This window comes from Protomyctophum bolini, assembly GCF_963924005.1.
Source record: "Protomyctophum bolini genome assembly, chromosome: 11".
NCBI classification, from domain to species: Eukaryota; Metazoa; Chordata; class Actinopteri; order Myctophiformes; family Myctophidae; genus Protomyctophum; species Protomyctophum bolini.
In genome coordinates, this window is record NC_137872.1 from 6801713 (window position 1) to 6827745 (window position 26033).

Consider the following 26033-nt stretch of genomic DNA (forward strand, 5'->3'; position numbering starts at 1 on the left):
CAACTTCAGGTTGGCACAGAAATGATCACATCCATTATTTTTTATAGCTCACGTAGAAACATTTCAGCGTTTATATACGTATCATATGTTTTCGGGCTAATTTGGACTGAAAACAGTGACACACCAACACCAGTAATGTTTTTGAGGTGCCCTATAGCCCCTCCAACGTCTTTCTTGTGGAATGTGGCAGCCAAGTCTATGGACTTTTGATGTTTGTCTTATGCATGTCCCCCCCCCCCCCCACTCGTGCATGGCGGCATGTGGCAGCCACAGTGGACACCCCTCATTTTTTTAACGTTGTAAAAAGTAGCCTACTTTGTTATTGCTTTTCCACCTCTGCACAGAGTCTATCCTCTGAGGTGCATCGTAGCACGGTGCGGTCCGTTCCACAGAGTATCCTCTTTGAGGTGCATCGTAGCACGGTGCGGTCCGTTCCACAGAGTCTATCCTCTGTGAGGTGCATCGTAGCACGGTGCGGTCGTTCCACAGAGTCTATCCTCTGAGGTGAGGTGCATCGTAGCACGGTGCGGTCCGTTCCACAGAGTCTATCCTCTGAGGTGAGGTGCATCGTAGCACGGTGCGGTCCGTTCCACAGAGTCTATCCTCTCTGAGGTGCATCGTAGCACGGTGCGGTCCGTTCCACAGAGTCTATCCTCTGAGGTGAGGTGCATCGTAGCACGGTGCGGTCCGTTCCACAGAGTCTATCCTCTTGTGAGGTGCATCGTAGCACAGTGCGGTCCGTTCCACAGAGTCTATCCTCTGTGAGGTGCATCGTAGCACGGTGCGGTCCGTTCCACAGAGTCTATCCTCTGTGAGGTGCATCGTAGCACGGTGCGGTCCGTTCCACAGAGTCTATCCTCTGTGAGGTGCATCGTAGCACGGTGCGGTCCGTTCCACAGAGTCTATCCTCTGTGAGGTGCATCGTAGCACGGTGCGGTCCGTTCCACAGAGTCTATCCTCTGTGAGGTGCATCGTAGCACGGTGCGGTCCGTTCCACAGAGTCTATCCTCTGTGAGGTGCATCGTAGCACGGTGCGGTCCGTTCCACAGAGTCTATCCTCTGAGGTGAGGTGCATCGTAGCACGGTGCGGTCCGTTCCACAGAGTCTATCCTCTGAGGTGAGGTGCATCGTAGCACGGTGCGGTCCGTTCCACAGAGTCTATCCTCTGTGAGGTGCATCGTAGCACGGTGCGGTCCGTTCCACAGAGTCTATCCTCTGAGGTGAGGTGCATCGTAGCACGGTGCGGTCCGTTCCACAGAGTCTATCCTCTGTGAGGTGCATCGTAGCACGGTGCGGTCCGTTCCACAGAGTCTATCCTCTGTGAGGTGCATCGTAGCACGGTGCGGTCCGTTCCACAGAGTCTATCCTCTGAGGTGAGGTGCATCGTAGCACGGTGCGGTCCGTTCCACAGAGTCTATCCTCTGAGGTGAGGTGCATCGTAGCACGGTGCGGTCCGTTCCACAGAGTCTATCCTCTGTGAGGTGAGGTGCATCGTAGCACGGTGCGGTCCGTTCCACAGAGTCTATCCTCTGAGGTGAGGTGCATCGTAGCACGGTGCGGTCCGTTCCACAGAGTCTATCCTCTGAGGTGCATCGTAGCACGGTGCGGTCCGTTCCACAGAGTCTATCCTCTGAGGTGAGGTGCATCGTAGCACGGTGCGGTCCGTTCCACAGAGTCTATCCTCTGTGAGGTGCATCGTAGCACGGTGCGGTCCGTTCCACAGAGTCTATCCTCTGAGGTGCATCGTAGCACGGTGCGGTCCGTTCCACAGAGTCTATCCTCTTTGAGGTGCATCGTAGCACGGTGCGGTCCGTTCCACAGAGTCTATCCTCTTTGAGGTGCATCGTAGCACGGTGCGGTCCGTTCCACAGAGTCTATCCTCTGTGAGGTGCATCGTAGCATGGTGCGGTCCGTTCCACAGAGTCTATCCTCTGAGGTGAGGTGCATCGTAGCACGGTGCGGTCCGTTCCACAGAGTCTATCCTCTGTGAGGTGCATCGTAGCACGGTGCAGTCCGTTCCACAGAGTCTATCCTCTGAGGTGCATCGTAGCACGGTGCGGTCCGTTCCACAGAGTCTATCCTCTGAGGTGCATCGTAGCACGGTGCGGTCCGTTCCACAGAGTCTATCCTCTGAGGTGAGGTGCATCGTAGCACGGTGCGGTCCGTTCCACAGAGTCTATCCTCTGTGAGGTGCATCGTAGCACGGTGCGGTCCGTTCCACAGAGTCTATCCTCTGAGGTGAGGTGCATCGTAGCACGGTGCGGTCCGTTCCACAGAGTCTATCCTCTGAGGTGAGGTGCATCGTAGCACGGTGCGGTCCGTTCCACAGAGTCTATCCTCTGTGAGGTGCATCGTAGCACGGTGCGGTCCGTTCCACAGAGTCTATCCTCTGAGGTGAGGACTTTGTTATGTGAGCCTCAAAGCACTTGAGTTCTGTTCACACACTGAGACACAGGAGCGCTCGGAAAAGAGACACTGAGCCTCAAACCAATTGAGTTCTGTTCACACTGGAGTCCAAACAGAAACACTTACCACTGAGACATTCACACAGGAGTCAGGACCAGGTCCAAAGACACACTAAGAGAGACGCATCACGCTGTCAGGAAAGGAAAGGAAGAAAAGTGTTGAAAGGACAACATATCGGGTATTGAAAGTTCTCAACGGGCCTGAAAATGAAGGCCCAGCATTAACTGGGACATAACCTCGACTATAATTATAACGCTAGGCCTGAAAACCCGAAGAACCCCGAATGGAACGAGTCACTTCGCATCGCCCTTGTGTATCTGCTACTTTTGATACTTCTGTGTGACCCCTTTAGTGTTAATTTACAAAATAAAAAACACAAAAGTTAAAATATGGCGATTTCAAACAGCAGTGATGTAGTAGCTAATAGCACTAGCAGGTATGAAAACCTGAGGTTAAAAATAGGCTAGTAATCGGATGCAGATGTGTTTTGTATACATACAAAATATGCTTGAATAAAACCGGCGAGCTTAGACAGGACGGGGCGGGGAGAGGAGAGGACAGCACAGGCAGGACAGGCTGCCTGCCTGGCTACCTGCCTGCCTGCCTGGCTACCTGCCTGCCTGGCTACCTGCCTGCCTGCCTGGCTACCTGCCTGCATACCTGCCGGTCTGGCTACCTGCCTGCATGCCTGCCTGCCTGGCTGCCTTCCACCTGCCTGTAACCTGACTCCCAGTGACGCGGAGTCAAGCAGAAAGCAGATACTCTTGAGAGGTTCTGGCTACCCCTGTTAGCACTCCCTCCTCTCCTCCTCCTCCCAGGCCAGCATGCCTCGTGCCTCCTAACATGGTCTCACGTAGCCAAACAACTATTCCACATTCTCCAAATGCTAGATGGAGGGGGGGGGGGGTACGTGGTGCATGCATACACTTTCCTTAATGGTTATATCTGGTTTCAGTATTCATTCATGATATATTTTCTCTATTATTAAGGTTATTTTTGCAGTCAGTTTGTATTGTTGGTGGGGAGGGGCTTGAGAACCCCTGATGTAGAAGCACAGAGAGAACGCATATCCCCAGTGACTGCAGGACATGGAAATGCATGACCAGAGAACGAATGCAGAGGCACGGGTCCCCCCAGTGAATCCAACCCCTCCATGTAACCCTAAACCTGCTGGCAGGAAGCACCTGAAACCGGACATGTGATTGTAAAAGTGTCCACGCTGTTACCTCTCTCTCTCTCTCTCTCTCTCTCTCTCTGTGTGTGTGTGTGTGTGTGTGTGTGTGTGTGTGGGGCATGCTTTCTGCGCAGTGATACTTTTACTCATGTGAATTTTGAATTCCGAACTCTTAGTTGTAGTAGTTACGTTATGTTGCAGTATTAATACTTTAAGTGAGTGCTTATTTTTCTACCACCGGTGATGGTTTAAGGCCCCAACCACACCACAGGGTCACCGTGCAACTCCTCGGGGTCCAAACGGTTGCAAGGAGTTAACGGTAAAACCGTCTCGACCCTTTGGTGTGGTTTGGGCCGTTGCGTTCCATGCGTTGAGTCACTATGGACGACGTGCATCGACGCGCAACCGGATGTATCACACCGCAGGGACAACGCTAAAACCGGATGTATCACACCGCAGGGACAACGCTAAAACCGTCTCCACCCTTTTGGTGTGGTTAAGGCTTAAAGCTAGCTATAACTGTAGCTAAAACTGTAGCCAGCCAGCTGTGTTTCTTTTAAGTAATCTTTCAAGACCCACAGAATGTTGTTCTTTCGCTATGTAAGCACCAAATACCTTTAAAAGAACGCACGCACACACACACACACACACACACGCACATGCACACAGTTCTTGTGCAGGTATTATCTGTCTGCTTCAGAAAGGTGCCCCAGCCTGCTTTCCATACATAATCCTGTCACACTGTGTGCCATGTGTGTGTCTGGCTCCGTGCAGGACGGGTGGCACCTGGTGCACGCACGCACGCACACACACACACACACACACACACACACACACACACACACACACACACACACACACACACACACACACACATACGCACACACAGCGGTGCCCACAGCCAGTCAAAGGAGCGTGTGGACGGAGGCGTGGTGGGGCTGCTTTGCATGTCATGATTAACTAACTCTGTGCGTACACGCTACTCTGCAGGCGTTGTTTGATCCTCGCAGAGGCTTGTATCATAATGTCTGCTTCGTGAAGCATCGACTTTGGTGTTTTAAAGCATTATGTTATACTTTAGCTTTTGAAAAATAGCAGATCTACAAGCTCATAGCGCGGCACCGAGTGCACTTGTAGGCCTGCTATATTTTTGAAATATCGTAAAAATGTGGCCCAAATGTTTGAATATGTTCTTTCAGACCGTTCGTTTTTGGCTCAAATCTTTGCTTCTGGGGGGGTCCCTGGAACAACAATATTTTCAGATGGGGGTCGGCGGCCAATTACATATAATATATTTGGGGGTCCTTGACATGAAAATGTTTGAGAAACACTGGCATAGAAACATGGGTTTTTCAGAAAACTGTCTGAAGGCAATTGTGGAATCGTCTTCAGGTGTAAATGGGTTAAGCCCATACGAGCATTGTGACACGCATTAGTCCGACAACACCGTCGCTCCTCACATGCGTGGTTGGTTACGACTCACCCGTGGCAGGTTACAACTAACCCGTGGCTCCCGACATGTGTGGCAGGTTAACCAGGGCAGTGACTCAGGGGTGGAGCGGCCGGACGGGAACCGATCCCTGTGGGCTCCCCCAGTTATATTGTCAAAGCGTCCTTGAGCAAGACTCTGAACCCCTGATGGCCTTTGCGCTAAAATGGTAAATGGTGCATTTATATAGCGCCTTTATCCAATGCGCTTCACATAGTGCATTACATTCACCCATTCACACACACATTCATACACCGATTGCGGCGGAAGCCATGCAAGGTACCAACCGAGCCGGGACTCGAACCGCTGACCCATGGGTCATTGGACCACCTGCTCTAGCTCCTGCACGCGCACCTCCCCCGATACTGTTGCCAAGCAGGACAAACATGTTTTTTCCCGAAGGAGAATAGAAGTATTCATATCAACAACATCCATACTATAATAACGCCATGGTGAAACGTCCTGCAACAGTGTGAAGGTACCCAGAGCGTTTGGGGCATTTTATTTTTTATTCCTTTTCCCGTGGGTGCACACATGTCAAGGTCTACAATATGTAGGTGGAGGACCGGGCGGTCACTCCTTCACCCTCCCTGCTACTAAATCATACTATTAACGTCAACTTTTACTAAACAGTGGTTAAATCAATCGTCTAATAAACAACAAACAACTTACCTTGGAGCAAATGGTGTGCTTTGTAACTTTCTCCACGTTCAGTTGCTTGTGTGGAGTCTGTGGACGGCCACATAACTGCACCCACAGCCAGTCTGTCTATCCCCCTCCCACTGCGGTTCAGAAAAAACCTGCACATTGTGTGCAAAAAGTGAAGGTCCGCTAATGGTCTAAACTAATTTGAATTTAGGAACGGCAAAGAGAATCCAAGTTTAAACGGTTAAACGAGCATTTAAATAGCTTGTTTAGTGATCCGCGTCCATGTTTTTCAAGGAAGTTGTGCCTGTCGACTGAACTGGAGTCAGTTGGGACATCTAATTACACATTCGACCAGGGGAGGCCCTTGAAAAATGGAAGCGGCTGACTTAACAATTAAGCTAACAATGTAAACCCCATGATGTAAACGTTTAATCTTGGATTTTCTTTCCCATTCCTAAATTCAAATAAGTTTAGACCATTAGCGGACCTTCACTTTTTCCATATTGCCAACTTGTGTGCAAAGCGCAAGTTGGAAGCTCGACAGAGTGCATTTGAATAGTTGCATATTTAGGCAAAGCTGACGTCATTATTATGATGTGGGGATTTGAGGAGCTCTATTTAAAAGATGATTCCCACAGTGTGAGTGGCTCAGACTTCACCGGACACTTCCTACTTATTCAGTTTGTAGGTATTGTTCATAGATTAACAGTTATCGTCAGTGTGTAGAGATGGCGTCTGCCAGCGGAGAATATGACAGAAAGGCAGAGGCTGGAATCCAGAAGATGATCCAGGACAGACGAGTGAAGATTCAGGAGGTCAGACGCTCAGTAGAGCTCAGCAGGAAGGATGCAGACGCAGTCATAGCAGACAGTGTGCAGGTCCTCACCGCTCTGATCAGCTGTATTCAGAGAAGCCAGGCTGAGCTCATTGGTGTGATTGAAGAGAAGCAGAAAACAACAGAGAACCAGGCGGAAGGCTTCATCAATGAGCTGCAACAGGACATCACTAAGTTGGAGAAGGGAAGCTCTGAGCTGAAACGGCTCTCACTCGCTGAAGACCACCTCCACCTCCTCCAGAACTTCACCTCCATCAAGACCCCTCCACCCACCAAGGACTGGACAAAGGTCAATGTCCATCAGGCTTCATGTGTGGGGACTGTGAGGACAGCTGTGGCTCAGCTGGAGAAGACACTCAGTGAAGAGATGAAGAAGAAGCTGTGTAATGTTGAACTGAGGAGGATCCAACGATATGAGGTTACTGTGACTCTGGACCCTGATACAGCACATCCCGGGCTCATCCTGTCTGAGGATGGAAAACAAGTGAGTTGTGGAAACGTAAGGAAGAATCTCCCCCAAAACAAAGAGAGATTCTCTACAGGTGTATGTGTCTTAGGAAAACAAAGCATTTCCTCAGGAAGGTTTTACTATGAGGTTCAGGTTGGAGGGAAGACTAGCTGGTGGTTAGGAGTGGCCAGAGAGTCCATCAACAGGAAGGGACCAATCACAGTGAGACTCAACAATAGTTGCTGGACTATAAGGTTGAGGAAGGTAAATGAGTACTGGGCTAATGCTGACCCTCCTGTCCTCCTTCCTGTAAGAGAAGAGCTCCAGAAAGTGGGAGTGTTTGTGGATTATGATGAGGGTCTGGTCTCCTTTTATGATGTGGAGACCGGAGTCCACCTCTACTCTTTCACTGGCTGCTCCTTCACTGAGAGACTCTACCCATTCTTCGGTCCCGCTCTTAATGCTGGTGGTGTAAACTCTGCTCCTCTGATCATCTCTGCTGTCGTCACCTAGAAGAACAGCATGGGGTTTAAATAAGCAGTACATTGTAGGCAGGAGAGTTAAAAAAAACCCCATGTAAAACGTTAAAACAATAGCAGATCTACTGTTCAATGGTACAGACTCTGCTCCTCTGATCATCTCTCCTGTCAATCACAGCAATGAAGGACAAGGACTCTAGACTGAGTCCAGTGAGGCGACTCACCTGTTGTCTGTATGACAAGCAGGTCAAAATGTTCTGGACAACCAGAACTTCATTATGCCTATATATACAAGAATACAATTAATGTATATTTTACTTGACTAACTGAAACAGTTTTGTGAATTTACAAAAATAAAAATCTAACTCAAATCCAAAATAAAATGACCTTAGTTTTAAGCGCCCCTCAAAACATTAAATAGAAAATAAATAAATTACCACTGAAAAAAAAAACATGATTCACCACTGGTCTACACAATATATCATTTATAATTATACTAAATATTTAATTGTTCAATTTGAGCATTTAAAAAAAGTAATATGTAATAGTAAAATTATATTACTCTTGCTCAGACAGTAATATGTAATACAATATATTACTTTAAAATTAAGGTAATAAGAAATATATTCCAAATATAAAGTAATATACCCAACACTGTTGGTTGCACCCACAATTTGGCCGTCCCGCATTTACTTTTTTTTGTTTCTGAAGGCGAGGCGAAGATCCGTGTAACGCCTGCGCACACATCCTACGTCAGAGGGCCCTGTCCTTACGTCAGGGCCCTGTCCTTACGTCAGAGGGCCCTGTCCTTACGTCAGGGCCATGTCCTTACGTCAGAGGGCCCTGTCCTTACGTCAGGGCCCTGTCCTTACGTCAGAGGGCCCTGTCCTTACGTCAGAGGGCCCTGTCCTTACGTCAGAGGGCCCTGTCCTTACATCAGGGCCCTGTCCTTACGTCAGGGCCCTGTCCTTACATCAGGACCCTGTCCTTACATCAGGGCCCTGTCCTACATCAGGGCACTGTCCTTACGACAGGGCCCTGTCCTTACGTCAGAGGGCCCTGTCCTTACGTCAGGGCCCTGTCCTTATATCAGGGCCCTGTCCTTACGTCAGAGGGCCCTGTCCTTACGTCAGAGGGCCCTGTCCTTACGTCAGGGCTCTGTCCTTACGTCAGAGGGCCATGTCCTTACGTCGGAGGGCCCTGTCCTTACGTCAGAGGGCCCTGTCCTTACGTCAGAGGGCCCTGTCCTTACGTCAGAGGGCCCTGTCCTTACGTCAGGGCCCTGTCCTTACGTCAGAGGGCCCTGTCCTTACGTCAGAGGGCCCTGTCCTTACGTCAGGGCCCTGTCCTTACGTCAGAGGGCCCTGTCCTTACGTCAGAGGGCCCTGTCCTTACGTCAGGGCCCTGTCCTTACGTCAGGGCCCTGTCCTTGCGTCAGGACCCTGTCCTTACGTCAGGGCCCTGTCCTTACGTCAGAGGGCCCTGTCCTTACGTCAGGGCCCTGTCCTTACGTCAGGGCCCTGTCCTTACGTCAGAGGGCCCTGTCCTTACGTCAGAGGGCCCTGTCCTTACGTCAGGGCCCTGTCCTTACGTCAGAGGGCCCTGTCCTTACGTCAGGACCCTGTCCTTACGTCAGGGCCCTGTCCTTACGTCAGGGCCCTGTCCTTACGTCAGGGCCCTGTCCTTACGTCAGAGGGCCCTGTCCTTACGTCAGGACCCTGTCCTTACGTCAGAGGGCACTGTCCTTACGTCAGAGGGCCCTGTCCTTACGACAGAGGGCCCTGTCCTTACGTCAGGGCCCTGTCCTTACGTCAGGGCCCTGTCCTTACGTCAGAGGGCCATGTCCTTACATCAGGGCCCTGTCCTTACGTCAAGGCCCTGTCCTTACGTCAGAGGGCCCTGTCCTTACGTCAGAGGGCCCTGTCCTTACGTCAGAGGGCCCTGTCCTTACGTCAGGGCCCTGTCCTTACGTCAGGGCCCTGTCCTTACGTCAGGGCCCTGTCCTTACATCAGAGGGCCCTGTCCTTACGTCAGAGGGCCCTGTCCTTACGTCAGAGGGCCCTGTCCTTACGTCAGGGCCCTGTCCTTACGTCAGCGGGCCCTGTCCTTACGTCAGGGCCCTGTCCTTACGTCAGGGCCCTGTCCTTACGTCAGAGGGCCCTGTCCTTACGTCAGGGCCCTGTCCTTACGTCAGGGCCCTGTCCTTACGTCAGAGGGCCCTGTCCTTACGTCAGAGGGCCCTGTCCTTACGTCAGAGGGCCCTGTCCTTACGTCAGGGCCCTGTCCTTACATCAGGGCCCTGTCCTTACGTCAGAGGGCCCTGTCCTTACGTCAGAGGGCCCTGTCCTTACGACAGAGGGCCCTGTCCTTACGTCAGGGCCCTGTCCTTACGTCAGGGCCCTGTCCTTACGTCAGGGCCCTGTCCTTACGTCAGGGCCCTGTCCTTACGTCAGGGCCCTGTCCTTACGTCAGGGCCCTGTCCTTACATCAGAGGGCCCTGTCCTTACATCAGGGCCCTGTCCTTACGTCAGAGGGCCCTGTCCTTACATCAGGGCCCTGTCCTTACGACAGAGGGCCCTGTCCTTACGTCAGGGCCCTGTCCTTACGTCAGGGCCCTGTCCTTACGTCAGGGCCCTGTCCTTACGTCAGAGGGCCATGTCCTTACATCAGGGCCCTGTCCTTACGTCAAGGCCCTGTCCTTACGTCAGAGGGCCCTGTCCTTACGTCAGAGGGCCCTGTCCTTACATCAGAGGGCCCTGTCCTTACGTCAGAGGGCCCTGTCCTTACGTCAGGGCCCTGTCCTTACGTCAGGGCCCTGTCCTTACGTCAGAGGGCCCTGTCCTTACGTCAGAGGGCCCTGTCCTTACGTCAGGGCCCTGTCCTTACGTCAGGGCCCTGTCCTTACGTCAGGGCCCTGTCCTACGTCAGGGCCCTGTCCTTACGTCAGGGCCCTGTCCTTACGTCAGAGGGCCCTGTCCTTACGTCAGGGCTCTGTCCTGCACCACCAATGTCCTACATTTTAAAATAGTTCAACTGTAGCCGATCTACATGAATCGACACGCGAGCTTATATATCTATTTGAACTAGTTCAGTTTGTGCGTGCGTGAGTGCGTGCGTGAGTGAGTGAGTGAGTGCGTGAGTGAGTGCGTGAGTGTGTTGCTGCTGACTGAAGGGCCATACAGGCATTGTGTCAACATGTCTTATCAGCGCTGACGGCTGTTTCACGTCTGCGTTTACGAGTGCTGCTCCTGCCGTTATCTCACACACACACACACACACACACGCCTGGTGCGCTGCGGCCGAACGAAAGGACAAAAGTACATGTTACTCAAGTAGTACTTTGTTTATATGTACAATCGTTGCTGTACTTCTACATGGCTTTATTATTACTTTATTATTATTGTGTACTTTTTTTTTTTCAAAACCGTATATACTCCAAAAACTCCTGCACATTAAAAGGCATATTTCACTTCACGAAAAAAAAAGGTAAATTTTATCGTCTACTCAGGCTTATGTGAACAGCCCAGACAGTTTATAAGTTGCTCAATTCAGTATTTAGATTATCATTTGGTATTCATTTTAGCTGCCCCGCCCCCTTCCTATACAAACCCATTGTAACTTCAACCTCTATTTTAACCATGATAGATTAATCGTTCCTTTGTTCTGGTGACTGATGGTGTCTTTCTAATACTTGAGGTATCCGTGTTTTCGTTTTTTTTATTGAATGGTTTTTATATTCCCATTTAATTGTATTGTATTTGAAGACAATGTGCAGAGTATTTTCTGTTACATTTTGTGTCTCCGTTGGGTTTGCATAAAAGACAAAGCCTTAATTAATTAATACTTTGAAAACAGCCAATCTGCATGTAGAACTTTCTGCATAATAAGTACTTTGATGCAATTTGATTTGAATAGAGAACTGAGAATTGATACTTTTACTTCAGTGAAACAGGCAAGTACTTCTACACGTCTGCTTATCAGTGTAGATGAAGTACTGATACTTATCAGTGTAGTTTATCTGAGGAGTACTAATACTTATCAGTGTCTCTGAGGAGTACTAATACTTATCAGTGTAGTGGTGTCTATGAGGAGTACTAATACTTATCAGTGTCTCTGAGGAGTACTAGTACTTATCAGTGTCTCTGAGGAGTACTAATACTTATCTGTGTCTCTGAGCAGTACTAATACTTATCAGTGTAGTGGTGTCTATGAGGAGTACTAATACTTATCAGTGTATCTGGGGAGTACTAATACTTATCAGTGTCTCTGAGGAGTACTGATACTTATCAGTGTCTCTGAGGAGTACTAATACTCATCGGTGTCTACTCTGCTGCAGAGAGAGAGAGAGAGAGAGAGAGAGAGAGAGAGACTTCCTCTTGGAAAAGAACAGGCAGGGGTGATTTGCATATTGTACTCAATAAAAATAATGATAATATAACAAACTTGCTTTTCAGGAAATGGGATGTGTTGTGAGCTAGTACATCTGCTGATGATCCAGCAGATGTACTAGCTCACAACACATCCCACCCACCCAGCAGATGTACTAGCTCACAACACATCCCACCCACCCAGCAGATGTACTAGCTCACAACGCATCCCACCCACCCACCCAGCAGATGTACTAGCTCACAACGCATCCCACCCACCCAGCAGATGTACTAGCTCACAACGCATCCCACCCACCCAGCAGATGTACTATAGCTCACAACGCATCCCACCCACCCACCCAGCAGATGTACTATAGCTCACAACACATCCCACCCAGCAGATGTACTATAGCTCACAACACATCCCACCCAGCAGATGTACTAGCTCACAACGCATCCCACCCACCCAGCAGATGTACTATAGCTCACAACGCATCCCACCCACCCAGCAGATGTACTATAGCTCACAACGCATCCCACCCACCCAGCAGATGTACTAGCTCACAACACATCCCACCCACCCAGCAGATGTACTAGCTCACAACACATCCCACCCACCCAGCAGATGTACTAGCTCACAACGCATCCCACCCACCCAGCAGATGTACTATAGCTCACAACGCATCCCACCCACCCAGCAGATGTACTATAGCTCACAACGCATCCCACCCACCCAGCAGATGTACTATAGCTCACAACGCATCCCACCCACCCAGCAGATGTACTAGCTCACAACGCATCCCACCCACCCAGCAGATGTACTAGCTCACAACACATCCCACCCACCCACCCAGCAGATGTACTAGCTCACAACGCATCCCACCCACCCAGCAGATGTACTAGCTCACAACACATCCCACCCACCCACCCAGCAGATGTACTAGCTCACAACGCATCCCACCCACCCAGCAGATGTACTAGCTCACAACACATCCCACCCACCCAGCAGATGTACTAGCTCACAACACATCCCACCCACCCAGCAGATGTACTAGCTCACAACACATCCCACCCACCCACCCAGCAGATGTACTAGCTCACAACGCATCCCACCCACCCAGCAGATGTACTAGCTCACAACACATCCCACCCACCCAGCAGATGTACTAGCTCACAACACATCCCATTTCCTGAAAAGCAAGTTTGTTATATTATCATTATTTTTATTGAGTACAATATGCAAATCACCCCTGCCTGTTCTTTTCCAAGAGGAAGTCTCTCTCTCTCTCTCTCTCTCTCTCTCTCTGCAGCAGAGTAGACACCGATGAGTATTATTACTCCTCAGAGACACTGATAAGTATCAGTACTCCTCAGAGACACTGATAAGTATTAGTACTCCCCAGATACACTGATAAGTATTAGTACTCCTCATAGACACCACTACACTGATAAGTATTAGTACTGCTCAGGTATTTAATTCAGTAGTGGTGGATTCTTGAGCCGCAGTGGTTCTTCAGGCTCCACTTGGGCAACTGTGGTGCTGCAGGCTCCGCTTGAGGCTTCAAGGCCCTCCTATAAAGGCCTCACCGTGCAGGTTTGTTAGACTTCCTCCTCACGGAGGACACAAGCTGGGGTGCTAACCCAAACTGCTCTTATCTTCATTCCGGCTGCCACCCGTCTATCTGGTCTCCCTACTGGCTAAATGATACGATAATAATCATGTTAGTCTTCTTGTTGGTTAAAGACCCACTTCCCCACAGGAATAATGTTTTCATTCTGTGGTTAATTCGTTTTGTGAAGCTTACACCCATGAAAACCCCTGGTGGTTTCTTGCACTCTTCCTTTTTGGGCCTAACCTATTTTTCTTGAGGGGCGCTTAAAACTAAGCTAATTTTCTTTTGGATTTTACTTAGATTTTTTTGTTTTGAAAATACACAAAACTGTTTCAGTTAGTCATCATTTTTTTCATTTTTAGTAAACTATATATATTTATATTATTTTTTCTTTCCAATTCCAGTTTTGGTTATTTAGTTGTAGTTAACTACCTTAATCGACAACCATCTGACCGAACTTCAAACCGAGGGAGAGCGACGCCCGGTGTTAAGTCGGTCAGACCAGCGGTTTTCCCAGATCCACCGACCTGACCGGAGTTCTGGTTGTCCAGAACATTTTGACCTGCTTGTCATACAGACAACGGGTGAGTCTCCTCACTGGACTCAGTCTAGAGTCCTTGTCCTTCATTGCTGTGATTGACAGGAGAGATGATCAGAGGAGAAGAGTTTGTAGCATGTTGGTTCGAATATGGGCCGAAGAATGGGTAGAGTCTCTCAGTGAAGGAGCAGCCAGTGAAAGAGTAGAGGTGGACTCTGGTCTCCACATCATAAAAGGAGACCAGACCCTCATCATAATCCACAAACACTCCCACTTTCTGGAGCTCCTCTCTTACAGGGAGGAGGACAGGAGGGTCAGCATTAGCCCAGTACTCATTTACCTTCCTCAACCTTATAGTCCAGCAACTGTTGTTGAGTCTCACTGTGATTGGTCCCTTCCTGTTGATGGACTCTCTGGCCACTCCTAACCACCAGCCAGTCTTCCCTACAACCTGAACCTCATAGTAAAACCTTCCTGAGTAAATGCTTTGTTTTCCTAAGACACATACACCTGTAGAGAATCTCTCTTTGTTTTGGGGGAGATTCTTCTTTACGTTTCCACAACTCACTTGTTTTCCATCCTCAGACAGGATGAGCCAGGGATGTGCTGTATCAGGGTCCAGAGTCACAGTAACCTCATATCGTTGGATCCTCCTCAGTTCAACATCACTCAGCCTCTTCTTCATCTCTTCACTGAGTGTCTTCTCCAGCTGAGCCACAGCTGTCCTCACAGTCCCCACACATGAAGCCTGATGGACATTGACCTTTGTCCAGTCCTTGGTGGGTGGAGGGGTCTTGATGGAGGTGAAGTTCTGGAGGAGGTGGAGGTGGTCTTCAGTGAGTGAGAGCTGTTTCAGCTCAGAGCTTCCCTTCTCCAACTTAGTGATGTCCTGTTGCAGCTCATTGATGAAGCCTTCCGCCTGTTTCTCTGTTGTTTTCTGCTTCTCTTCAATCACACCAATGAGCTCAGCCTGGCTTCTCTGAATACAGCTGATCAGAGCGGTGAAGACCTGCACACTGTCTGCTATGACTGCGTCTGCATCTTTCCTGCTGAGCTCTACCGAGCGTCTGACCTCCTGAATCTTCACTCGTCTGTCCTGGATCATCTTCTGGATTTCAGCCTCTGCCTTTCTGTCATATTCTCCACTGGCAGACGCCATCTCTACACACTGACGATAACTGTTAATCTATGAACAATACTTACAAACTGAATAACTAGGAAGTGTCCGGTGAAGTCTGAGCCACTCACACTGTGGGAATCATCTTTTAAATAGAGCTCCTCAAATCCCCACATCATAATATGATGTCAGCTTTGCCTAAATATGAAGTTCCACGTGGAAACACACCGGTCTCCAAGTGCTCTGATTGGACGTGTCTGGTAACCACGGCAACTTGCTATGAACAGACAGGGAAGCTGCACACTGGGTGGTCCAGCCCAATGGAATGTATAGAATGCACATGCTAATAAAAAGTATTCAAATATTCCTTTGATGCTCATATTAACAGGTTAGGAGAGTTGTGTGTCGACTAGGAGAGTGGTGTGTCGACTAGGAGAGTGGTGTGTCGACTAGGAGAGTGTGTGTCGACTAGGAGAGTGGTGTGTCGACTATAAGTGGTGTGTCGACTAGGAGAGTGGTGTGTCGACTATAGGAGAGTGGTGTGTAGACTAGGAGAGTGGTGTGTCGACTAGGAGAGTGGTGTGTCGACTAGGAGAGTGGTGTGTCGACTAGGAGAGTGGTGTGTCGACTAGGAGAGTGGTGTGTAGACTAGGAGAGTGGTGTGTCGACTAGGAGAGTGGTGTGTCGACTAGGATAGTGGTGTGTAGACTAGGAGAGTGGTGTGTCGACTAGGAAAGTGGTGTGTCGACTAGGAGAGTGGTGTGTCGATTAGGAGAGTGGTGTGTCGACTAGGAGAGTGGTGTGTCGACTAGGAGAGTGGTGTGTCGACTATGAGTGGTGTGTCGACTAGGAGAGTGGTGTGTCGACTAGGAGAGTGGTGGGTAGACTAGGAGAGTGGTGTGTCGACTGCAGGAGAGTGGTGTGTCGACTAGGAGAGTTGTGTCTCGACTAGGAGAGTGGTGGGTAGACTAGGAGAGTGGTGTGTCGACTAGGAGAGTGGTGTGTCGACTAGGAGAGTGGTGTGTCGACTAGGAGAGTGGTGTGTCGACTAGGAGAGTGGTGTGTCGACTAGGAGAGTGGTGTGTCGACTATGAGAGTGGTGTGTCGACTAGGAGAGTGGTGTGTCGACTAGGAGAGTGGTGTGTCGACTGCAGGAGAGTGGTGTGTCGACTAGGAGAGTGGTGTGTCGACTAGGAGAGTGGTGTGTCGATTAGGAGAGTGGTGTGTCGACTAGGAGAGTGGTGTGTCGACTAGGAGAGTGGTGTGTCGACTAGGAGAGTGGTGTGTCGACTAGGAGAGTGGTGTGTCGACTAGGAGAGTGGTGTCGACTATAAGTAGTGTGTCGACTAGGAGAGTGGTGTGTCGACTAGGAGAGTGGTGTGTCGACTAGGAGAGTGGTGTGTAGACTAGGAGAGTGGTGTGTCGACTGCAGGAGAGTGGTGTGTCGACTAGGAGAGTGGTGTGTCGACTAGGAGAGTGGTGTGTCGACTGCAGGAGAGTGGTGTGTCGACTAGGAGAGTGGTGTGTCGACTAGGAGAGTGGTGTGTCGACTAGGAGAGTGGTGTGTCGACTAGGAGAGTGGTGTGTCGACTGCAGGAGAGTGGTCTGTCGACTAGGAGAGTGGTGTGTCGACTAGGAGAGTGGTGTGTAGACTAGGAGAGTGGTGTCATTTTGAGGGGGTCAGAAAACGCTCGAGGGCTGTTCATGCTGCTTTGGAGAGTGACACGCTGGAGTTTGAGATGCATTGTTTTCAACAAGGGCGGCGCAGATATCAGCCATTTTAGGCAATGTGTGCAACATGACAACTGTTTTAAAGTATTGCACAGTGACTCTCTGTATTGTTTATGTTGTACTATTACAAAAAAATAACCATCTAAAATACACTACAGAAACAAATTCCTAACATGTTTACATGCTTACATATAACAGCTAGGCAACAGAATAGCTAATAAACAAAAAAACAATGAGAACCAACATTTGCTATAGACGTCAAAGCAAGTCAAAAGCCTCTCCCTGCACTGCGTATATCCAACCATCTGGACACTGCATATCCAAGCCTGGTCAGCAGGGTTGCATCGTGCACTCTGGGGGAGCGCTGTTAAGAAGAAAGTATTGTTTGGCGTGAGGTTCCATCATCATAATCCTCATTTGATTGGCTGAGAGCGGCACCACCACGCAGAGCTGGCGGGCGTTGGCATAATGTGCTGGCGTGTGCCCGCCTGCCCCACAACCTGCATGCATGCCGCTATGAGACGTGTTTCATTAGCAGGGCTGTGGGTGGCATCGCGATGATGGCTTGCGTGTGCGTGTGCGTGTACGTGCACGTGCGGATGATGCTCCCATAGTTTATAGTGCTGCTGGGGTCATTTGTTCAGCTCTTTGCTCATGGAAGTACTGAATGTAAGCTTTGAAACGGTGTAATTTATTGAAATCGGAAAACTCCCTCCTGTGTCCAGCGTTGAGAGTTTGTGTAGAGGGGTGCTAATAGCCCCTCCTGTGTCCAGCGTTGAGGGTTTGTGTAGAGGGGTGCTAATAGCCCCTCCTGTGTCCAGCGTTGAGGGTTTGTGTAGAGGGGTGCTAATAGCCCCTCCTGTGTCCAGCGTTGAGGGTTTGTGTAGAGGGGTGCTAATAGCCCCTCCTGTGTCCAGCGTTGAGGGTTTGTGTAGAGGGGTGCTAATAGCCCCTCCTGTGTCCAGCGTTGAGAGTTTGTGTAGAGGGGTGCTAATAGCCCCTCCTGTGTCCAGCGTTGAGGGTTTGTGTAGAGGGGTGCTAATAGCCCCTCCTGTGTCCAGCGTTGAGGGTTTGTGGAAACGCAGATGTCAGATAACCAGGTTCATTCATTGTTCAGTAGTATTCTGTGTATGCATAGTTGTCTCTGTACTCTGTAGTCATGCGTCTGTCACTCTGTGCCCTCCAGCTCCACACTGATGATAGAATGGTTCCTTTATTGTTCCTTTGAACTAAATGCGCTCTCTCCCTCTCCCTCTCCCTCTCCCTCTCCCTCTCCCTCTCCCTCTCCCTCTCCCTCTCCCTCTCTCTCTCTCTCCCTCTCCCTGATCTCCCTCTCCCTCTCCCTCTCCCTCTCCCTCTCTCTCTATCTCTCTCTCTCTCAGGTGTTGTGCTGATCAATATTTCAGAAGTCCACAGGAAGGTCCACCTTGAACTGGAAGAGAATGTGAGTTTCCTGTGTGTGTGTGTGTGTGTGTGTGTGTGTGTGTGTGTGTGTGTGTGTGTGTGTGTGTGTGTGTGTGTGTGTGTGTGTGTGTGTGTGTGTGTGTGTGTGTGTGTGTGTGTGTGTGTGTGTGTGTGTGTGTGTGTAAGTGAATGTGTGAGTGAATGTGTTTCCATAAAGTGTTGCGTCACCTGTCTATGCTAATCCCCTGCCGCGCCCCTCCCAGCCACCTGTCACTCAACACCTGTGATGATTAGCCTCAGCGTCACCACACTTTCCACCTCGGAGGGAAGCCTGCTGTTCGTTGTTTAAAACTAGCCGTGTGATGTGGTTCACATAAAGAATTATTTTAATAAAATAAAAACTAGATAAAGGGTGGTGGTATTTCTGCTCGCGCCCAATTGGATGATTTGAGGCATTTTGTTCCAAAATAATCCACCTGTTGGTGGAGCTATAACAGGCCAATGTGAAAAGGGTGGGATATATCCCTCAGCCTATAGTATGAAAGTCTGTGAAATATTGCATGTGAATTGCAAAACGCTGCGTTCATGATCTGAGGCTCAAAAAACTCTTACATCAATAATATTCTAACTTAAATGAACACCATATACTGGGTGCGTGTTCCCTCCTCCGAGTGCCCATACCCGAAGGCGGGGTTGGCGAAAGGGCCTTTCTGTGTGGAGTTTGCATGTTCTCCCCGTGTCTCCTAGCCCATTCTGACCTGAGATCAGATTCATACGAGGTTTCCACTGGACACACACTGGTCTGATTAACCCATTCTGACCTGAGATCAGATTCTAAAAATGTCAGTCGTTCTTCGATTTTTCAAAAATAGCAGACCTACAAGCTCGTAGCGCGCCACTCGGTGGCGCGCTATGAGCTTGTAGATCTGCTATTTTTCAATAGATAAAGCATGACATGATGCTAACACCAAAATGGGTTCCCGTTCAGAATGGGCTAGAGTAGGTACCCTCACAAAAACATGCAGTAATCCTGGTCTCTAAACTGCCTCCCCCAGCCGGGGCGCCTGATGGAGGGGAAAGGAACTGGTCGGAATAACGTGTTCCTTCCACGCGCTACGTCCGGCCGGTGAAACTCTCCCCTTTCAGGTGAAAAGAAGCAGCTTGGACACCTCATGCATAGAAGGAAGCATTAGGTCAGTCCGCTGCCCCCCGCCCCCGAGGAAGTGTAGTGCACACTGGGATTACATTAGATAATTGACACTGGGTGAAAAAATGGGTTGCAAAATTGTGGGATAAAAAACGTTTAACCCTGTAAGACCCAGCGTTGCTTTTCGGTAACATTTTAATTTTAATTAATTACTTAATTATTATTATTCTTTTCTGTTCTTTTTTCACCTAGATCAGTGATGTTCATTGAACGCCATACTTGATCATAGTGCAGCGTCACTGTTTCACTGTGAAGATAGTTAGTCAGGGATATGTGCATGCACGCACACACGCACGGACTCTCGCGCGCAGCGCGCGCACACACACACACACACACACACACACACACACACACACACCCTGGGGAGAGCACAGTGGAGGTGAATCAACAACAGGTTGGATGTACCTGATGTTCTATTGTAGCAGTGGAAACATGTCTGGACACGTCCTGGAAATAAAAACACCTGTAATTAATTTAACTAACATTAATTAACCTCTTACATAAGTTACAAATATAGGTAAAAGTAGCCAAACTTGGGGAATTGCTATGCTTTTTTAAGCTTTTGGAAGAAAGAAAAAAGTGTGTGCTCATTCTAATAAAAGTGTATCTGATGCAACGATTGCCACGCCACAACACGCGCACACACACACACGCACACACACACACACACACACACACACACACACACACACACATGCATGCATTTTAAAAATGCTGTATAGAATAAAATTACATTCAAATTATTTTCAGTTAAAAGTAATAATAATGTCGTGTTCTTCTCAGTTCAGGAGGTTCCACACAGAGATCATCTCTGAGCTGGAGAGGAAGACGGACATGGATGTCAAGTACATGACGGTAAGGTGTGTGTGTGTGTGTGTGTGTGTGTGTGTGTGTGTGTGTGTGTGTGTGTGTGTGTGTGTGTGTGTGTGTGTGTTTTCTTCTGGGAGGGGTCACTGGAACAACATATTTTCAAACGGCGATCGGCGGCCAATTTCCTATAATTCTGGGGGTCCTTGACATGAAATAGTTCGAGAACCACCAATAATAGAAACATTGTTTTTTTCTGAAAACTGTCAGGATTTAGAAGACTCGTAGAGTAGAATCGGCCTCGGGTCCAAATGGGCTTTCAGCTTGTGTGGTAGCTGACCTTACCTCAGTCATGCAAGTGTTTCAGAGGGTTGTGGAAGGCTGTGGGTTTATTACGAGGCCTCTACCTGTTGTAAAACACAATAAAAAACATTGTATTTAGAACTGTATAGGGCCTCACTCACACTGTTGCAACATGCATACAACATTTGAACATTTGTTTTGTGTCTTGTCCGTGTTTAATTGCCGCCCCCAATGCATTTCCAATGGAAGTCACAAGGTTTGACAAAACATTTGTGTTTGATGCAGGGTGCAGAACACAGCCATCAAACAAAAATGTTTTGTCAAACCATGTGACTTCCATTGGAAATGCAGCGGCCATTAAACACGGACAAGACACAAGACACATTGTATGCATGTTGCAACAGTGTGAGTGAGGCCTAAGTGTCAACGGACCCTGTAGGGGTTAGCGAACCCATGGCAGTGAAAACAGATCCATGTGTTTTACTGCTAATTATCTCATTTACCGTGTTTCAAACAGTCGCTATGGCAACACCCACAACGTTTTACAGACGTGTGTGTGTGTGTGTGTGTGTGTGTGTGTGTGTGTGTGTGTGTGTGTGTGTGTGTGTGTGTGTGTGTGTGTGTGTGTGTGTGTGTGTGTGTGTGTGTGTGTGTGTGTGTGTGTGTGTGTGTGTGTGTGTGTGTGTGTGTGCGTGCGTGCGTGCAGGGGGACATTAGATTACTAGTAATCACTGTTTATGTTTTTGGGGTGGAGTGTCCCCAGGTCAAAGGTCAGGGTGGGGTGGAGTGTCCCCAGGACAAAGGTCAGGGTGGGGTGGAGTGTCCCCAGGTTAAAGGTCAGGGTGGGGTGGAGTGTCCCCAGGTCAAAGGTCAGGGTGGGGTGGAGTGTCCCCAGGACAAAGGTCAGGGTGGGGTGGAGTGTCCCCAGGTTAAAGGTCAGGGTGGGGTGGGGTGGGGTGTCCCCAGGTCAAAGTGCAGTGGTCATCAGGGTGGGGTGGAGTGTCCCCAGGTCAAAGGTCAGGGTGGGGTGGAGTGTCCCCAGGTCAAAGGTCAGGGTGGGGTGCAGTGTCTCCAGGTCAAAGGTCAGGTCAAGTAGGATTGTTTGCTCCTGGCACAAATGGCCACCCAAAAAAAAGGCCTTCGGCACCAACAAGGTTCTCAGAATCTCTACAGAACAGAACCAGGTCTAGGTCCAATGTTCTGATGGTGTAAAAGGAACCAGGTCTAGAACCAATGTTCTGTTGGTGTAAAAGGAACCAGTTCTAGAACCACAGTTCTGTAGGTGTAAAAGGAACCAGTTCTAGAACCACAGTTCTGTAGGTGTAAAAGGAACCAGTTCTAGAACCACAGTTCTGTAGGTGTAAAAGGAACCAGTTCTAGAACCACAGTTCTGTAGGTGTAAAAGGAACCAGTTCTAGAACCACAGTTCTGTAAGTGTAAAAGGAACCAGTTCTAGAACCACAGTTATGTAGGTGTAAAAGGAACCAGTTCTAGAACCACAGTTCTGTAGGTGTAAAAGGAACCAGTTCTAGAACCACAGTTCTGTAGGTGTAAAAGGAACCAGTTCTAGAACCACAGTTCTGTAGGTGTAAAAGGGGCCTAAGAGTTACCACAGGTGTGTTTACATGAGTTAATTATTTCCCCCTCTTTGCTGTTCAGGCCACATTCAAGAGGTACCAGCTGTGTTAACGTACAGTAAGGTGTTTTTTTTCCCTCTCTTCGTTAACGTAAGGTAATGTTTTCCCCCTCCTTTCCATCCAGGCCACGTTCAAGAGGTACCAGCTGAGTTAACGTAAGGTGATTTGTCCCTCTCTTGGTGATTAACGTAAGGTCATGTTTTCCCCCTCCTCTCCGTCCAGGCCACGTTCAAGAGGTACCAGCTGAGTTAACGTAAGGTGATTTGTCCCTCTCTTGGTGATTAACGTAAGGTCATGTTTTCCCCCTCCTCTCCGTCCAGGCCACGTTCAAGAGGTACCAGATGGAGCACAAGCTAAAGCACGACTCTCTGGAGCGATCACAGTCTGACCTGAAGAAACTGAGGAGGAAGAGTCAGGGGAAGAACGCCAACAAGTACGAGAACAAGGAGACTGAGGTACGCACGCACGCACACACGCACGGTCGCATGCACACACTCACACACGCACGCACACATGCAAACTACATCCTCATAAATTAAATGCACAGTTGAAAACACAAAGGTCCTTTTCACAGTCCTTTACAACTGTGTACTGTGTACGCACACACACACACACATTACAAAATCGACAGCCTCATAAATTCAACGTTGAATACAAAGGATCTGACTTTTTCTTTCTTACACCTGTGCTATCTACACATTACACACACACACACACAAGCATGAGCGGCCTCCCTTCTGACACCGGAGACAAAGGACATGTAACACGAGTCGGTGGTGGCACGTGTGTGTGTGTGTGTGTGTGTGTGTGTGTGTGTGTGTGTGTGTGTGTGTGTGTGTGTGTGTGTGTGTGTGTGTGTGTGTGTGTGTGTGTGTGTGTGTGTGTGTGTGCGCGTGTGCGTGTGCGTGCGTGCGACTGATAGATTCAATTCAACTCTCAGGGGCTTTATTGTCGGGGGGGAAAACATATGTTGATTGACCCACAGCACAGGGAGGACTGTACACACCATGTACAATACAATTTACAATGTAGGCATTTATCAGACGCTCTTAATCCAGATCGACTTACATTAAGCAAGAAGAAAAGCATGGCAATAAATCACATACATGAAAAGTAGTATCTATACATAATGAAACTACACGGGGAGGACTGGACACACACAGAGCACAGCTTCCCACCACACTGTGGATTTAATAATAATGCTTCCAGTTGATTCGTAGCCTCGGAAAAAGCCAGATGTTTTTATTTCCAGGGAGAGAAAAAAAAAGTCCGGGTCCGTGTCCACTTCAATACGACATAGAGTAGCGCAAACGTCGATCACTTTCTGCTGATATCTGATTGTCTGCACCTTTGTTAAATTGACGCAGACACGCACATATACTGTACGCAAACACACACTCCTCTCTCTCGGTCGCTCTAATGAATTAGTCTCATGTCATGCAGCTGTGTCTAGATTCTCCCAGTGGATCCTGCCGGCCGGGAGCTGCCGATGCCATAGAAAGCATAGGTGGGTTCCAGTCTAGTGGATATATGTGACACAGCGTCTACGCGTTCTGTGACGCGTGCCCTGGCCATTGACCCAGATACTATGCAGACATTATGGCCGATCACTTGTTCTCATGTTTCTTTTGTTTCTTAGGGTTGTTTATTTTTTCCTCAACCACTAAATGCTAAGAATGTGATTAATTGGACAGCCTTTTGTTTAGACATAATATGCTATAGGTTCATTGTTGACGCGTTCATTGTTGGCATTGTAGATCTGCTATTTTAACCTCCCACTGTGCAGCCGTTTCTAACCAATGACTGACTAGTCTAAACTAAGTTTAGTCTAAACTAAGTTTAGTCTAAACTAAGTTTAAACTAAGTTTAGACTAGTCATCTTTTGGGTCTCGAACTGAAACGTTTGGGAACCCACTAGCATCAGGCCACTACAGAACCTTGTTTTCTGACCCCACTGGCATCAGGCCACTACAGACCCTTGTTTTCTGACCCCACTGGCATCAGGCCACTACAGAACCTTGTTTTCTGACCCCACTGGCATCAGGCCGCTACAGACCCTTGTTTTCTGACCCTACTGGCATCAGGCCACTACAGACCCTTGTTTTCTGACCCCACTGGCATCAGGCCACTGCAGAACCTTGTTTTCTGACCCCACTGGCATCAGGCCACTACAGAACCTTGTTTTCTGACCCCACTGGCATCAGGCCACTACAGACCCTTGTTTTCTGACCCCACTGGCATCAGGCCACTACAGACCCTTGTTTTCTGACCCCACTGGCATCAGGCCACTACAGACCCTTGTTTTCTGACCCCACTGGCATCAGGCCACTGCAGACCCTTGTTTTCTGACCCTAATGGCATCAGGCCACTACAGACCCTTGTTTTCTGACCCCACTGGCATCAGGCCAAGTACAGACCCTTGTTTTCTGACCCCACTGGCATCAGGCCAAGTAAAGAACCTTGTTTTCTGACCCCACTGGCATCAGGCCAAGTACAGAACCTTGTTTCTTCTGACCCTACTGGCATCAGGCCACTACAGACCCTTGTTTTCTGACCCCACTGGCATCAGGCCAAGTACAGAACCTTGTTTTCTGACCCTAATGGCATCAGGCCACTACAGACCCTTGTTTTCTGACCCCACTGGCATCAGGCCACTACAGAACCTTGTTTTCTGACCCTACTGGCATCAGGCCACTACAGACCCTTGTTTCTTCTGACCCCACTGGCATCAGGCCACTACAGACCCTTGTTTCTTCTGACCCTACTGGCATCAGGCCACTACAGAACCTTGTTTTCTGACCCTACTGGCATCAGGCCACTACAGAACCTTGTTTTCTGACCCTACTGGCATCAGGCCACTACAGAACCTTGTTTTCTGACCCCACTGGCATCAGGCCACAACAGACCCTTGTTTTCTGACCCCACTGGCATCAGGCCACTACAGAACCTTGTTTTCTGACCCCACTGGCATCAGGCCACTACAGACCCATGTTTATTGACCCCACTGGTATCAGGCCACTACAGACCCTTGTTTTCTGACCCCACTGGCATCAGGCCAAGTACAGACCCATGTTTATTGACCCCACTGGCATCAGGCCACTACAGAACCTTGTTTCTTCTGACCCCACTGGCATCAGGCCACTACAGACCCTTGTTTTCTGACCCCACTGGCATCAGGCCACTACAGACCCTTGTTTTCTGACCCTAATGGCATCAGGCCACTACAGACCCTTGTTTTCTGACCCCACTGGCATCAGGCCACTACAGACCCTTGTTTTCTGACCCCACTGGTATCCGGCCACTACAGACCCATGTTTATTGACCCCACTGGTATCAGGCCACTACAGAACCTTGTTTCTTTAGATTTCTCCTTTTTCCGTCGACAGAATTTCGCCCACGTCTCTCCTGCTGTAAACAAGCAGTGCTGTGACAACAAAGGACATGTAACACTATAGTCCATTGTGGCTGTGTGTGTGTGTGTGTGTGTGTGTGTGTGTGTGTGTGTGTGTGTGTGTGTGTGTGTGTGTGTGTGTGTGTGTGTGTGTGTGTGTGTGTGTGTGTGTGTGTGTGTGTGTGTGTGTGTGTGTGTGTGTGTGTGTGTGTGTGTGTGTGTGTGTGTGTGTGTGTGTGTGTGTGTGTGTTACGCTACATACAGCTGTTTTCATCATCACTTCTAAATGGTTCTTGCCCTGGATTATATCTGCTCTAACTGAGAGGTTATTTATTAGGGTTCAATGGACATTAAAAGTTTAATTGGTTTGTTCCCTTGT

General features: G+C 49.0%; 3 protein-coding genes across 3 annotated transcripts in view; 2 read left to right on the forward strand and 1 right to left on the reverse strand.

The window, feature by feature from the left end:
* LOC308324648 (BAR/IMD domain-containing adapter protein 2-like 1) overlaps window positions 1-26033 on the forward strand; it is a 58591-nt gene that overhangs the window by 11925 nt on the left and 20633 nt on the right. Inside the window, exons 4-6 of the mRNA XM_080776850.1 lie at window positions 18288-18349; window positions 20300-20371; window positions 22584-22718. Of these exons, the coding sequence (XP_080632976.1) occupies window positions 18288-18349; window positions 20300-20371; window positions 22584-22718 (269 nt within the window). The remainder of the gene's footprint in view (window positions 1-18287; window positions 18350-20299; window positions 20372-22583; window positions 22719-26033) is intronic.
* Window positions 6506-7573, forward strand: LOC308324342 (zinc finger protein RFP-like; the record flags this gene model as incomplete). The annotated part of the gene is made up of 1 exon (XM_080776384.1): window positions 6506-7573. One exon carries the CDS (start codon window positions 6506-6508, stop codon window positions 7571-7573), a length of 1068 nt encoding a protein of 355 aa, XP_080632510.1.
* On the reverse strand, window positions 14128-15216 carry LOC308324343 (zinc finger protein RFP-like; the record flags this gene model as incomplete). Its single annotated transcript, XM_080776385.1, has 1 exon — window positions 14128-15216. One exon carries the CDS (start codon window positions 15214-15216, stop codon window positions 14128-14130), a length of 1089 nt encoding a protein of 362 aa, XP_080632511.1.